General features: G+C 46.5%; 1 protein-coding gene across 1 annotated transcript in view; it reads right to left on the bottom strand.

Annotated features, from left to right (window-relative positions):
• Window positions 1-13,595, bottom strand: part of VWDE (von Willebrand factor D and EGF domains) — a 207,195-nt gene that overhangs the window by 57,126 nt on the left and 136,474 nt on the right. The window contains exon 21 of the mRNA XM_082259055.1: window positions 7,965-8,570. Within this exon, the coding sequence (XP_082115181.1) occupies window positions 7,965-8,570 (606 nt within the window). The remainder of the gene's footprint in view (window positions 1-7,964; window positions 8,571-13,595) is intronic.

Here is a 13,595-nt window from a genome sequence, read left to right as displayed (position 1 = left end):
ATTTTATATTTTACCAAAAAAATTGGGTTATATGTTGTGTTTTTTTTTGCATTAAAATTCATTAAAGTGTATTTTTCAAAAAAATTTAGTTTGAAAAACCGCTGCGCAAATACCGTGCGACATAAAATCTTGGAACAATTGCCATTTTATTCACTAGGGCTTCTGCTAAAAGAATATATATATATATATATATATATATATATATATATATATATATATATAATGTTTGGGGGTTATAGGTACTTTTTAAACAAAAAATTAAAATTTTTACTTGTAAACAAAAAGTAGCAAGAAAGGCCTGGTCTTCAAGTGGTTAAAGGGAAATTGTCAGGGGTTCTTTTTTTTTTTCTATTATGGTCTGTACTAAAATAAAAAAAATAAAAAATAATGGTTAAACATTTATAAAATTTCTACTTTTTATTGTGAGCTAATTATGTATTTATGATTATTAATATTATTATTGTTGGCCAGCAGATGGCGATCTTGGCGACTTTTCACATTTTTACTTAGCTCTTTATAGCCTCTCTAAAAAGGCCTGGTGTTTAGAGTAGACCTATCATCATATACAATATATTATTTCATGTTTGCAGAATATATGCTAAGTATTGTGTAAGTGTAACACTTCCTGGTATTTATTACCTCTTACAGAGATCACAATATTCCTCCTGGCAATGCCTTTATCTGATATTCTCTCCAGAAGGATGGAGCCATATTTGTTCAGGCATCATTGCAGGGCCGGACTGACCATTGGGCACAGCGGGCATATGCCCGGTGGGCCGCCGAGTCCGGGCGCATTAAAATGGGAAGTGACTCCGGCCGTTGCCGCTGCTGGCCTCTCCGCGGCCGATTCCGCGGAGTCTGAGGGCCGCCGCAGCCGCATTACCGCAATCTGGAGGCCCGCCCGCCCCACCACTGTCCCTGACTGCCCGGGCCCCGCATTACGGCAATCTGGCCGCCCGCCGCTGTCCCGACTCCCCACTCCTGGCTAACTTGGCTCAGCTGGCAGCCGGTGTTCCGCAGCGGCATTCAGCGTAGCTCAGGAGGGGGTGGAGTCGGTGGGTGTACCGTGTGACCGTCATGTGACTAAGGCCGGGGGTGGAGCTAGAGGCCAGCGGGGACCCCATGCTGCCTTGTTGTCACAGAAGAAGCGGGAAGTGAGCAGTCTCCGGCGCCGCACACCGCAGACAGACACTGACAGTGTGTCTGAGACGAGACAGTGACTGAACTTGAGTGTGGAGGAGTCGTCAGAGTGACTGTCAAGTCAAGTGTCACTACTAGTGCCTGCCCTGGAGCTGCACAACATTAACACCACCACCCACGACCAGGACAGGAGCCAAGGCCTCAACAACAGGTAAGGAAAGAATGGCAGCAGCACAATTTACAAACACAGTGACAACACCACAGACCACACACCACTGTCACCGCTGGGATTTGTGGTTCTGGGTGGCCTCCGGCAGAGCAGTATTCTGGTCTGGATCTTCTGGCTTAGCAGCAGGCAGGCCACAGGCGTAAAAAACAGATAACAGTCAGCTACAACACTGTCACAGCACTGCTAGAAAACATGTGCCATGCCAGTTTGCTTGTTACATGTGATGTGACAGCCAGGTGCACATTTTCAAGTTGAAAATGTGCACCTGGCTGTCACATCACATGTAACAAGCAAACTGGCATGGCACATGTTTTCTAGCAGTGACAGTGTTGTAGCTGTTTGTTATCTGTTTTTTACACTTGCGGCCTGCCTGCTGCTAAGCCAGAAGTGAACCATGCTCTGCCGGATGCCAGAACCACAAATCCCAGCGGTGTTGTTGTGTTTGTTTTTGTGCCCTTTCCTTACATGGCACATGTTCTAGCAGTGACCGTGTGTAGCGGTTTTCAAAACCGCTACACACACACTGTCACTGGCTGCTGCTAGAAAACATGTGCCGTGCGGCATGCCAGTCAAGTTGAAAATGTGCACCTGGCTGTCACATCACATTTAACAAGCAAACTGGCATTCCGCATGGCACATGTTTTCTAGCAGCAGCAAGTGACAGTGTGTGTGTAGCAGTTTTGAAAACAGCTACACACGGTCACTGCTAGAACATGTGCCATGTAAGTAGAGATGCACCGAAAGTTTGGCAACCGATATTTTCGGCTGAAAATGAGCCTATCCCATTTCGGCCGATAAGGAGTTAAAGATGCCGAAAATGTATGGCCACTACTATGTGTAAAAAACTGAGCCCTTCACTTCCATGTCATCTCCGGGTATCTTTGCTGACCGCTCCGATCTGATCCTCTGCCGGCGCTGGGCGCTTTATTGTGAGCTACACTGGTTGCTAGGATGGCCGGCCGAATGGCATCTAGCAACCAGTGACATCCCGTAGAGAAGACCCAGCATGCACAGCAGAGGAGGATCTCGTCCTCTGCGCCTTTTACTGAATCGCTCCACCCACCTCCTTCCTTCATGTGCTGTACGCTGCGGAGGAGGGTAATGTGGCATGTGGCTGTCTGCTGTGTTGTTTTTCTTCTCTCTCTGCCATACATGTACTTGGCATGTGCAGTGCAGCCTACAGCTGTATAGGAGGCAGCAAGGGTTAACCCTCAAAGGCTACAAATAACAGAGAAGCACTGGTATTAAATGTAAAGGCTGCAATAAATAAAGCACCCCTATCCCCAGTATGAATAAATAAAAAAAATAAAAAACTTTGTCCCCCTTTTTTTTTTCCTTCAAAAAAAAAAAAAAAAAAAGATTACATTTCCAATCACAGCCAGTGCAGCTTGGCATTGGAGCTCACCCCATTTTAATTGCAGCAGCACAACCTGCTTGTAGATCCAAGTCAAAAGTGTGAAGGTGCAGGAATTGGACTGATCTGAGGTGTGAAGGTGCAGGAATTGGGGTGATCTGAGGTGTGAAGGTGCAGGAATTGGGGTGATCTGAGGTGTGAAGGTGCAGGAATTGGGGTGATCTGAGGTGTGAAGGTGCAGGAATTGGGGTGATCTGAGGTGTGATAGTGCAGGAATTGGGGCTGATCTGAGGTGTGAAGGTGCAGGAATTGGGGTGATCTGAGGTGTGAAGGTGCAGGAATTGGGGCTGATCTGAGGTGTGATAGTGCAGGAATTGGGGCTGATCTGAGGTGTGAAGGTGCAGGAATTGGGGTGATCTGAGGTGTGAAGGTCCAGGAATTGGGGTGATCTGAGGTGTGATGGTGCAGGAATTGGGGTGATCTGAGGTGTGAAGGTGCAGGAATTGGGGTGATCTGAGGTGTGATAGTGCAGGAATTGGGGCTGATCTGAGGTGTGAAGGTGCAGGAATTGGGGTGATCTGAGGTGTGATAGTGCAGGAATTGGGGTGATCTGATGTGTGAAGGTGCAGGAATTGGGGTGATCTGAGGTGTGAAGGTGCAGGAATTGGGACTGATCTGAGGTGTGAAGGTGCAGGAATTGGGACTGATCTGAGGTGTGAAGGTGCAGGAATTGGGGTGATCTGAGGTGTGAAGGTGCAGGAATTGGGGTGATCTGAGGTGTGATACTGCAGGAATTGGGGCTGATCTGAGGTGTGAAGGTGCAGGAATTGGGGTGATCTGAGGTGTGATAGTGCAGGAATTGGGGTGATCTGAGGTGTGAAGGTGCAGGAATTGGGGTGATCTGAGGTGTGAAGGTGCAGGAATTGGGGCTGATCTGAGGTGTGATAGTGCAGGAATTGGGGCTGATCTGAGGTGTGAAGGTGCAGGAATTGGGGTGATCTGAGGTGTGATAGTGCAGGAATTGGGGTGATCTGAGGTGTGAAGGTGCAGGAATTGGGGTGATCTGAGGTGTGATAGTGCAGGAATTGGGGTGATCTGAGGTGTGAAGGTGCAGGAATTGGGGCTGATCTGAGGTGTGAAGGTGCAGGAATTGGGGCTGATCTGAGGTGTGATAGTGCAGGAATTGGGGCTGATCTGAGGTGTGAAGGTGCAGGAATTGGGGTGATCTGAGGTGTGATAGTGCAGGAATTGGGGTGATCTGAGGTGTGAAGGTGCAGGAATTGGGGCTGATCTGAGGTGTGAAGGTGCAGGAATTGGGGCTGATCTGAGGTGTGAAGGTACAGGAATTGGGGCTGATCTGAGGTGTGAAGGTGCAGGAATTGGGGTGATCTGATGTGTGAAGGTGCAGGAATTGGGGTGATCTGAGGTGTGAAGGTGCAGGAATTGGGGCTGATCTGAGGTGTGAAGGTGCAGGAATTGGGGTGATCTGAGGTGTGATAGTGCAGGAATTGGGGTGATCTGAGGTGTGAAGGTGCAGGAATTGGAGTGATCTGAGGTGTGAAGGTGCAGGAATTGGGGCTGATCTGAGGTGTGAAGGTGCAGGAATTGGGACTGATCTGAGGTGTGAAGGTGCAGGAATTGGGGTGATCTGAGGTGTGAAGGTGCAGGAATTGGGGCTGATCTGAGGTGTGAAGGTGCAGGAATTGGGGTGATCTGAGGTGTGATAGTGCAGGAATTGGGGTGATCTGAGGTGTGAAGGTGCAGGAATTGGAGTGATCTGAGGTGTGAAGGTGCAGGAATTGGGGCTGATCTGAGGTGTGAAGGTGCAGGAATTGGGGTGATCTGAGGTGTGAAGGTGCAGGAATTGGGGCTGATCTGAGGTGTGAAGGTGCAGGAATTGGGGTGATCTGAGGTGTGATAGTGCAGGAATTGGGGTGATCTGAGGTGTGAAGGTGCAGGAATTGGGGTGATCTGAGGTGTGATAGTGCAGGAATTGGGGCTGATCTGAGGTGTGAAGGTGCAGGAATTGGGGTGATCTGAGGTGTGATAGTGCAGGAATTGGGGTGATCTGAGGTGTGAAGGTGCAGGAATTGGAGTGATCTGAGGTGTGATAGTGCAGGAATTGGGGTGATCTGAGGTGTGAAGGTGCAGGAATTGGACTGATCTGAGGTGTGAAGGTGCAGGAATTGGAGTGATCTGAGGTGTGATAGTGCAGGAATTGGGGTGATCTGAGGTGTGAAGGTGCAGGAATTGGACTGATCTGATGTGTGAAGGTGCAAAGCTCACTTCATTTCTTACTATTATTCAAGCGGTTTACAGCAGTTACTTTATATGAAGTTGAGAGTTGTTTTTTATGTATCTGGCACTCCCAATTTCTTTGAAAACATTTTTCGGCACACTGTGCCCAAAAAGGTTGTCTACCCCTTGATTAGAGTAACCCTCATCTTGTGCTGCTTAATACTATTTTTAGGACTCAACCATCAAAACAGGATTTAAAGTAAGACAAAAAAAACAGCATCATATGGCAGCTCTGATCTAAATTGGACCCAGTCTGTCAGATTAATCTAAAAAAGGTACCGTAATCGAATCCACACATCCTGGAACATTAAATTCTGTCATCAACCATCCCGACGAACGCCACGCCCCAGTCACGCCCCCCCCCCCCCTCCTGGGCTGCTCAGTCCAAAATGCCCGGGCCTATTTTTTGTCCCAGTCCGGGCCTGATTAAAGGTCACCATCTACTTCTTAGAGAAAGATATCAGCTAAAAGATTACACAGCTGTGTACATCCTGGTGCCTGTTCAGTTATTGGCTGTGTTGACAGGTGTCTGACACAGATCAGCCACTGCTGCAGCTTCTCACCTTTGAGGGGACTTGCTACAAAGGCACACTGACTGAGACTGAGGAAATGCTTCCTCCTGCCTGCAGCAGACTGGCATCATCATCTCCACTGAGGCAAAGTTAAAAGGAGTGGAGCTTTTCTATAGCAGTAAATTGTGACATGTCAGGAATGTGTCCATGCAGACTTGTAGAGGTCGGCTTCAGTAGCTCAGGTAAAATGTACACTGACAATGGTCTCAGACTGAAGTTTCAATCAGACAATGTCAGCCCAGGGCAGGCTGCAAGCGTTGCCTCTTTAGATAGCCCATAGTGCTCTGGGATGTCTTTATCTTGTAATTAATGTTAATTTGTAAAACACATGTTACATTATTCTGAGCACTGAAAAGAGGCACCACAAGGTGCTTCCCCAAACAGGCTTGGGTGCAAGGGTTGGCTGCGCCCTCTCCCCCTCCCCCTCCACAGATTTTAGGTGTGCCCCCTCACTGATCCAGGAGGCAGTCTGATAGAGACAGTTGATGTAAGGGGGACCCTTATGGGGACATTTGATGAAAGGGGGCACTCTGATGGGGAAACTGATGTAAGAGGGGCTCTGATGGGCACAGCTGATATAAGGGGGGCACTCTGAGGGGGCAGCTGATGTAAGGGGGCACTCTGATAGGGCAACTGATGTAAGGGGGCACTCTAGGGGGGGGGAAACTGATGTAAGAGGGCACTCTGTTGGAGATACCTGATGTAAATGGGCACTCTGATAGGGACATCTGGTGTAGGGGGCACTCTGATGGGGCAACTTATATAAGAGGGCACTCTGACGGGGACACCTGATGTAAAGGAGAATTCTTAAGGGGAAGACTGATATAAGGGGGCATTCTGAAGGGGCCAGCTGATATAAGGGGGCACACTGATGGGGACAGGTGATGTAATGGGGCACTAACATGGGGCAACTTATGTAAGAGGGGAACTCTAATGGGGCAACTTATGTAAGAGGGGAACTCTAATGAGGCAACTTATGTAAGGGAGCACTCTGATGGGGACATCCGATGTAAAGGGGCACTCTGATGGGAAAACTGATATAAGGGGGCACACTGATGGGGACAGCTGATGTAATGGGGCACTAACATGGGGCAACTTATGTAAGAGGGGAACTCTAATGGGGCAACTTATGTAAGAGGGGAACTCTAATGAGGCAACTTATGTAAGGGAGCACTCTGATGGGGACATCCGATGTAAAGGGGCACTCTGATGGGAAAACTGATATAAGGGGGCACACTGATGGGGACAGCTGATGTAATGGGGCACTAACATGGGGCAACTTATGTAAGAGGGGAACTCTAATGGGGCAACTTATGTAAGAGGGGAACTCTAATGAGGCAACTTATGTGAGGGAGCACTCTGATGGGGACATCCGATGTAAAAGGGCACTCTGATGGGAAAACTGATATAAGGGGGCACTCTGATGGGGACATCTGATGTAAAGGGGCACTCTGATAGGGACAGCTGATGTAAGAGGGCACTCTGATAGGGACAGTTGATGTAAAGGGGCACTCTGATAGGGACAGTTGATGTAAAGGGGCACTCTGATAGGGACAGCTGATGTAAAGGGGCACTCTGATAGGGACAGTTGATGTAAGGGAGCACTCTGATGTCTCTGCACTACTTGTGAGATGTTACTTTCAGGTTGTGACTTCATTGTACAAAAACGCACTGAGTGAACAGAGAATACTAGTTTCCAGCATCTCTGTCACACTATTGACATTATACCCCCTATTTTTTATTTTTTTTATTGCCCCCTCAGCCTAGATATGGCCCTGTCATTAACCCTCTAGAACTCTATAAACCTTTAAGGGTTGTTCATGCTGCATCATTGCTGCATCATTGCCCACCGCTGGCACCCTCTCAAAGGGTCTGGTCTTTCAATGCAAAAGTGATATTGAAGCTGCTATGGTCATTTGAGGGACTCACACTCTACCTGTTGGATTTCGTATGTAAGGATAACATAACAGGAAATGCTAGAACACACAAAGCTCAGCAAGGACACCCAGAACTCCCAGGTAGACAGGAGTCAGCAATTGGCAAGGAGACCCCACCATTGGAGTATCCTGACTCAGTCCACTAACCCATGGACCCATTTTTTTACGGTTGTAATTGTTTTATGGACCAATGGCTTGAGGACAGCCTAAAGCTGGATACACACTATCCAACTTTTGTGGTTAGATTTCCTTCAGATTTACCTTTTCTATGTAGTGGAAGGGCCTGCCAGATTGGATACAAATTGAAAGTGTTTAGGTTTGACCTCGTATTATATGGTTTTGGTAAATCTAAAGGAAAAAGTCTTCAGAAAATCTTATAGTGTGTATGGCCCATAAGAGCCACAATATGTATACTTATACAGATAACTATATACCTTTGCAATTGACTCCATCACCAAAATAGCCATATGGACACCTTCCACACTTATACCCTCCATCCTTGTTTGGTTCACAGGCAACGTTCCGGAAACAAGGAGAATCTGTACAGGTTAGTCGCTCTGGAGCTGCTGTCCCCGGACTCTTTAATTCTCCCTTCCCTTCAGTCAAGTTCCGCAGAGGTGGAGAAATGTCTGGAATCTGGAAGCTGTGCCTGGGCTTTGTATCACTAACAGTGTTGGATGATGAGCCTTCAGCAGCCTTTTTGGCCGTATACTCCTTTGAGGACCTCTCTTGCACACCTGGATGGTATCTGGAGGTGTTGGTGACGGTTTGTATAGTTGGAAGTCCATTGCTGTAAGTTCCTTTGTAATTGGTCTTGGCTATGTGACTGGTAAACAAGCCATTCCGAGATAGGTAGGAAGGCGTTCTCCGACCATTCAGCATCTTGGAGATTGTGGATCTTCTCGTATCACCGATGGTTAGAAGTGATGGAACATTCCGGGTGGTCTGCACAATAGCAGATTCAGAACTTCTGCTCGGTGCTGCTGGGCTGGGATTACCAGGAGGCAATAAAGGCTCACTGATGGATTTTGTTGGGTAGCCTAAAATGACAAAAAGTTTAGCACATTAGAACATATTTTATAATCTTAGTTTTGGTTTAATATTTTTTTTGCCCAAACTTTCATCTATAGAAGCTACGATATACTTACCTAGGGAAACAACAAAACCTGTATGTAAAAATGGTAATTATCCTGGCATTTGAAGTCTATTTAGGCTACCTACTGTATAGGCGATATTTGTGCTACAATTCAATGGATTGGAATGGACAACTGGCATTAAAGTGTAACTCCACTTTTGTTGAGAAAAAAACATTCCCCTCTGGGTGATCTCTGTACATTGCAGGGATTTTAACAAACTTTGTTGTAGATTTCTAACTTTTGTTATTCTGAAGAAATCATTGTTTGTTCCTCTGTGCCGAGTGGGTCTAATGGGAGTGGTTTCATAATTATCTATCAGCTGTGCAGCTGCAGAGCTCTAGTGCGGAAATCTGCTGGTCCTGCATCCCTTTAGACGTGTTCCTATTGGGAGTATCTCACCAAAAATGACATTTGTGTTGCAGGGGATGCCAGAAATCTGACTTGTATCATAGTGCAGACTTCTGGGAAAATTGGTGAGCCAATCACACAAGCAGGAAGTGATGTTTCTGGGGTGTGGTCAGTATACATTCTGTGTACAGAACAGCCCCAGGCGGCCATATTGCATTGCATTTTCAGAAAGTTCAACCACAATATGATTTGTGTCGCAATTGTGTACGCTATATTGTTTTTTTTCTTTATTTGCTGATTTTTTTCCCCCACAAAAGTGGAGTTAGCCCCCGTTCACATGCAAGCGATCCGACTTCGGGTGGCGACCTCCGAGGTCGCGGTGCAGCCGCCACGGACTTCATAACATTGAAGTCTATGGCGGTCGCCTCCTGGTCGCCCCAAAGAAGCTCCGGACCCTTTTTCTAAGTCGGAGCGACTTGTGTCGCTCCTATTAGAACGGGTCCGCAGCTTCCCTATGGGAGGCGACCTACGGCGACCTGTGAGGCGACCAGGTCGCCTCCCAGGTCGCCTTAGTGTGAACGGGGGCTTACCCTTTAAAGCTGAAGTTTACTATATTATACTGTGCACTCTCAGCACAAAGCCTGAGCTGCCCAAGACAGCTCTTGGGCCAGGCTAAAGGTGGGTGGCTGGTGGTCACATGATCCCCCATCCTTACCATCCTCGAGCGTTCCGAACTGTTTAAAGGGACGCCAGGGCAGAAAGGGGTTAAAAGAGAAGCTTATAATAGTAATAAAAAAAATAAAAATAAAATAACAACAGCAAATTCATGTACATTATATGAATACCTGATTTAGGAAAATAATTGTCCTAATAACAATTTAAAGAGGCAGTGCACAATTTTACAAAAGAAACAATTTAGCTAGATCCCAATTTTTTTTTTCCCCCTTCCAAAAGCTTTCTTTTTGGCAGCTGTAATTATTTTTTTTTTTTTATTTAATTTAGGGGAAAAAATGACTTTACCTCTTGAATACTGTATATACACACAGTGTCATTGATCCTAGCTTTGCTCAACAGTAGAACCAATATCCTCTTCTCTTTGTAGACAAGTCTATATAAAATAAATAGTAGTTCCACTTCTCTGATTTATACATAACTGAGCGTCAATGTAGAAAAGTAGAAAAATATTCCCTCTTATTGGCTCCACAATAATTCATTATCCAGTTCAGGAAATTAACACTTGTTTATTATTCCTTTAGTGCTCCGCTCAATTACCAGAGCAAATGTTCCATGGAGAGGGGTTCAGGAGCAGCTAATGTAACTTTCTATTCAGTGTTACAATCAGTCACATCTTATATAACATTCCTAATACTGTACATGTGCAGGAATTTGTTTCTTAACCACTTCAATACCGGGCACTTTCAACCCCCTCCTGCCCAGGCCAATTTTCAGCTTTTAGCGCTGTCACACTTTGAATGACAATTGCCCGGTCATGCAATGCTGTACCCAAATGACAATTTTTTTATATTTTACTAAAAAAAAAGAAAATAGACAGAAAAATTTTGAAAAAAAAAGGTTTTCTTAGTTTCTGTCAGAAAATTTTGTAAATAAATAATTTTTCTCCTTCACTGATGTGTGCTGATGAGGCAGCACTTATGGGCACTGATTAGGTGGCACTGATGAGGTGGCACTAATATGCTGCGCTGATGGGCGCTGATAGGTGGCACTGATAGGTGGCACTGATGGGCACTGATAGGCAGCACTAATGGGCACTGATAGGCAGCACTGATGGGCACTGACTGGCAGCACTGATGGGCACTGAGGGGCAGCACTGATGGGCACTGATGGGCGGCACTGGTGGACACTGATGGGCAGCAATGATAGGCAGCACAGATGAGCAGGCACTGACACGCACTGACTGGCATCACTAATGGGCACTGATTGGGGTCACTGATTGGCACTGATTGGGTGCACTGTTTGACATTGATGTGCCATGTTTTTATGTCATTCTTGTGCATTTATTTTACTGTGTTGTAATCAGTGCACTGATGATCAGTGCCCTGATTACTTGTCTTGTTCTCCCCTTCGAGGAGGAGCCGCTGATCGGCTCTCTTCGCCACACACTCTGACAGTGTGAGACGAGGAGAGCCGAATACCAGCACTTCCTCATTTACATGTGACCGGCTGTGATTGGACACATGGGTAAAGAGCCACGTCATTGTGTCCTAGGAACATGGCGGGCACATGGGAGCGGGCGTTCTGGGGCGGTGTCATATGACGTCGTCCCAGAATGAGAGCCGCACTGCTCTGCCGTCATTTGACGGTGGGAGGGCAGCAAGTGGTTAAAGGTCAACACCACCTAAAAATGTATTTTCAGGGTATCAAATAGTAGTTTGTCACATTCAGCAGGACTTGTTGTATAATGTTGAAGATGTTTCCTAGCTTATCCAAGCCATGTCTTCTGACTAGGGATGAGTTCAGGTTACATAGTTACTGTACCATAGTTAATCTGGTTGAAAAAAGACCCAAGTCCATCCAGTTCAACCAACATAGAAAAAAAAAGGTGTGTTCAAATCCTTGTCCTAACCAGCCTGAGCTATCCCGCCTGTAAGGGTAGGTTGCTGGGGTGGTCTTCATGTCCTCCATGTTTCCCTCCTCGTTGGGTGCCAAGCAAGGTTCACATGAGAGGCCCACCACGGGGTTGGTTCTGGTGGGCTATACTGGGCACTCTGTGAGGTACTTTTACTCTTGTGCTGTTTTCATCAATGACCTGGGACCAGGCTGGGGGAATACATGACCTTAAGACGGGCCTCTACTCTTAAAAATGAACGTACACCATGAATACTTGCACTGTTCTCCAATTAACTCTTGGGTTCCCACGACAATGCACACTTTCACTGTAACTTGCATTTACGAGGGAGCCTTGTCCACATCCACCCATCCATCGGTATCCCCTACAATTCCCAGTTATCAGAGAGGGCCCTGCTGTTCACATTGTGCAGCCTCCACATGTGTACTTACCTTGTCTCTTGAACCTCTGTACAGGATGGAAACTCCTGCGGCGCAAATCCGCTACCCAAACTGTGGGAGACAGAATGCTGGAAGGAGTGCCGATAATATCTCCCTCGCTGCTAAAAGACATTTCACCAAAAATAGGTACATGCTACCAACAGGTTGCTTGTTAAACTTCCATTACCCAAAAAAAACACTTGTGTCTCTACACTGCTAAAACTCCAATGTCTTCATACCCCAGTGTGTTTAAGTAACTTCAGACCAGGCGGGTACAAAGACACAAAACCTTACTTAAAAAATGCAAATAGGCAATGTTTCAACAACATACTTTTTCCCTCTTTCTCTAATCCTAACTAGAGGCTGTGTGCTGCCCTGGCATACCTGAAAAGGTAGTGTCCATGAAATACAGACTCCATCATAGGCATTATTCAACTGGCTGGCGTCTTCGGAGCAAACCCCAGGTTCTGATGACTTTACATCCAGATAGTGATGAGCGACATCCTTCTGTTTCTTGCGGGTGTTGTTCTCCGTCTCATTCCCTTACCGGCATCGGACCTGATGTGGGCCCTGGACCCCAATGAACCTTCCTTAGCCCCTACACTGGGCCTCTCATTGGGACTCCCAGGAGAACCTCTCATATCGGACCACTGTCCCATATTTATATCATGGGATTAGTGGGCCAGACCCAGAGAAGAACCCACCAAAGAACTGGGAAAGGCATTAACTCTTTCCCTCCCATCCGAGACAGCACCTAACATGTTAATTCAACCTGCTTACATGCCAAGAAACTGTTACAGTGCTCAGCCAATCATAAGCCACCAAGGCATTCCCTGTCCTACAGTATCGAGTATCCATGCCCCTTGTATACATGCAGCTGTGGGGTGGCGATTGCTTCAGCCCACTCAGGAGTGTAGGGGCACTGTGACATCTTTGTGGCTGGATAGCACAGGCGGATTCTGACTATGATCCAAAACGTGCCTGAGTTCATCCCTGGTTCTAAGTAGTAATGAGCTAAGCTGAACAAAGTTTGGCCAAAACTCACAGAAAGAGGTCACATGATAGCAGGCCGTCAGACCCAATCAGCTCCGGCCAGGGAATTACCCACCTTACAGCTGCATGTAACAAAGAGATAGGGATGATAGCGACATCATTGACCTAATATGTTCATATTGTCCTATTTGGCCAATGACATTGTTCAAATATGGTCATGTGTTCATACTAGATAATGACATCAGCCAGCATCCCTGCCCTTTGCATTACGTGGGGCTCAGCCATGACTGATTGGGCTGGTGGCCTGCTATCATGTGACAGCTTCCTGCGGGTTGGGCCATAACTTTCACTCATCACTAGTTCTGAGAGTCAGGAACACCTGAATCCAATCACCATGAAATGTGTCAAGGGAAATGTGGATTGGCCAAGAACAGAATGGAAGGTGTGAAAGTTTTTGAATCATCCTGTTCTAGTTACATAATACCACCTTTGGTATCAAAAAGTCTGCATAGGTGTTAATCTTTTGATTTACTTGGCTGAAGATATAAATTGTTGTCAAAACACATAATTAGAAATGTTATA

Source organism: Pelophylax lessonae (genome assembly GCF_965119305.1).
Source record: "Pelophylax lessonae genome assembly, chromosome: 5".
Lineage (NCBI taxonomy): Eukaryota > Metazoa > Chordata > Amphibia > Anura > Ranidae > Pelophylax > Pelophylax lessonae.
This window is presented reverse-complemented; position numbering and strand designations above follow the sequence as displayed.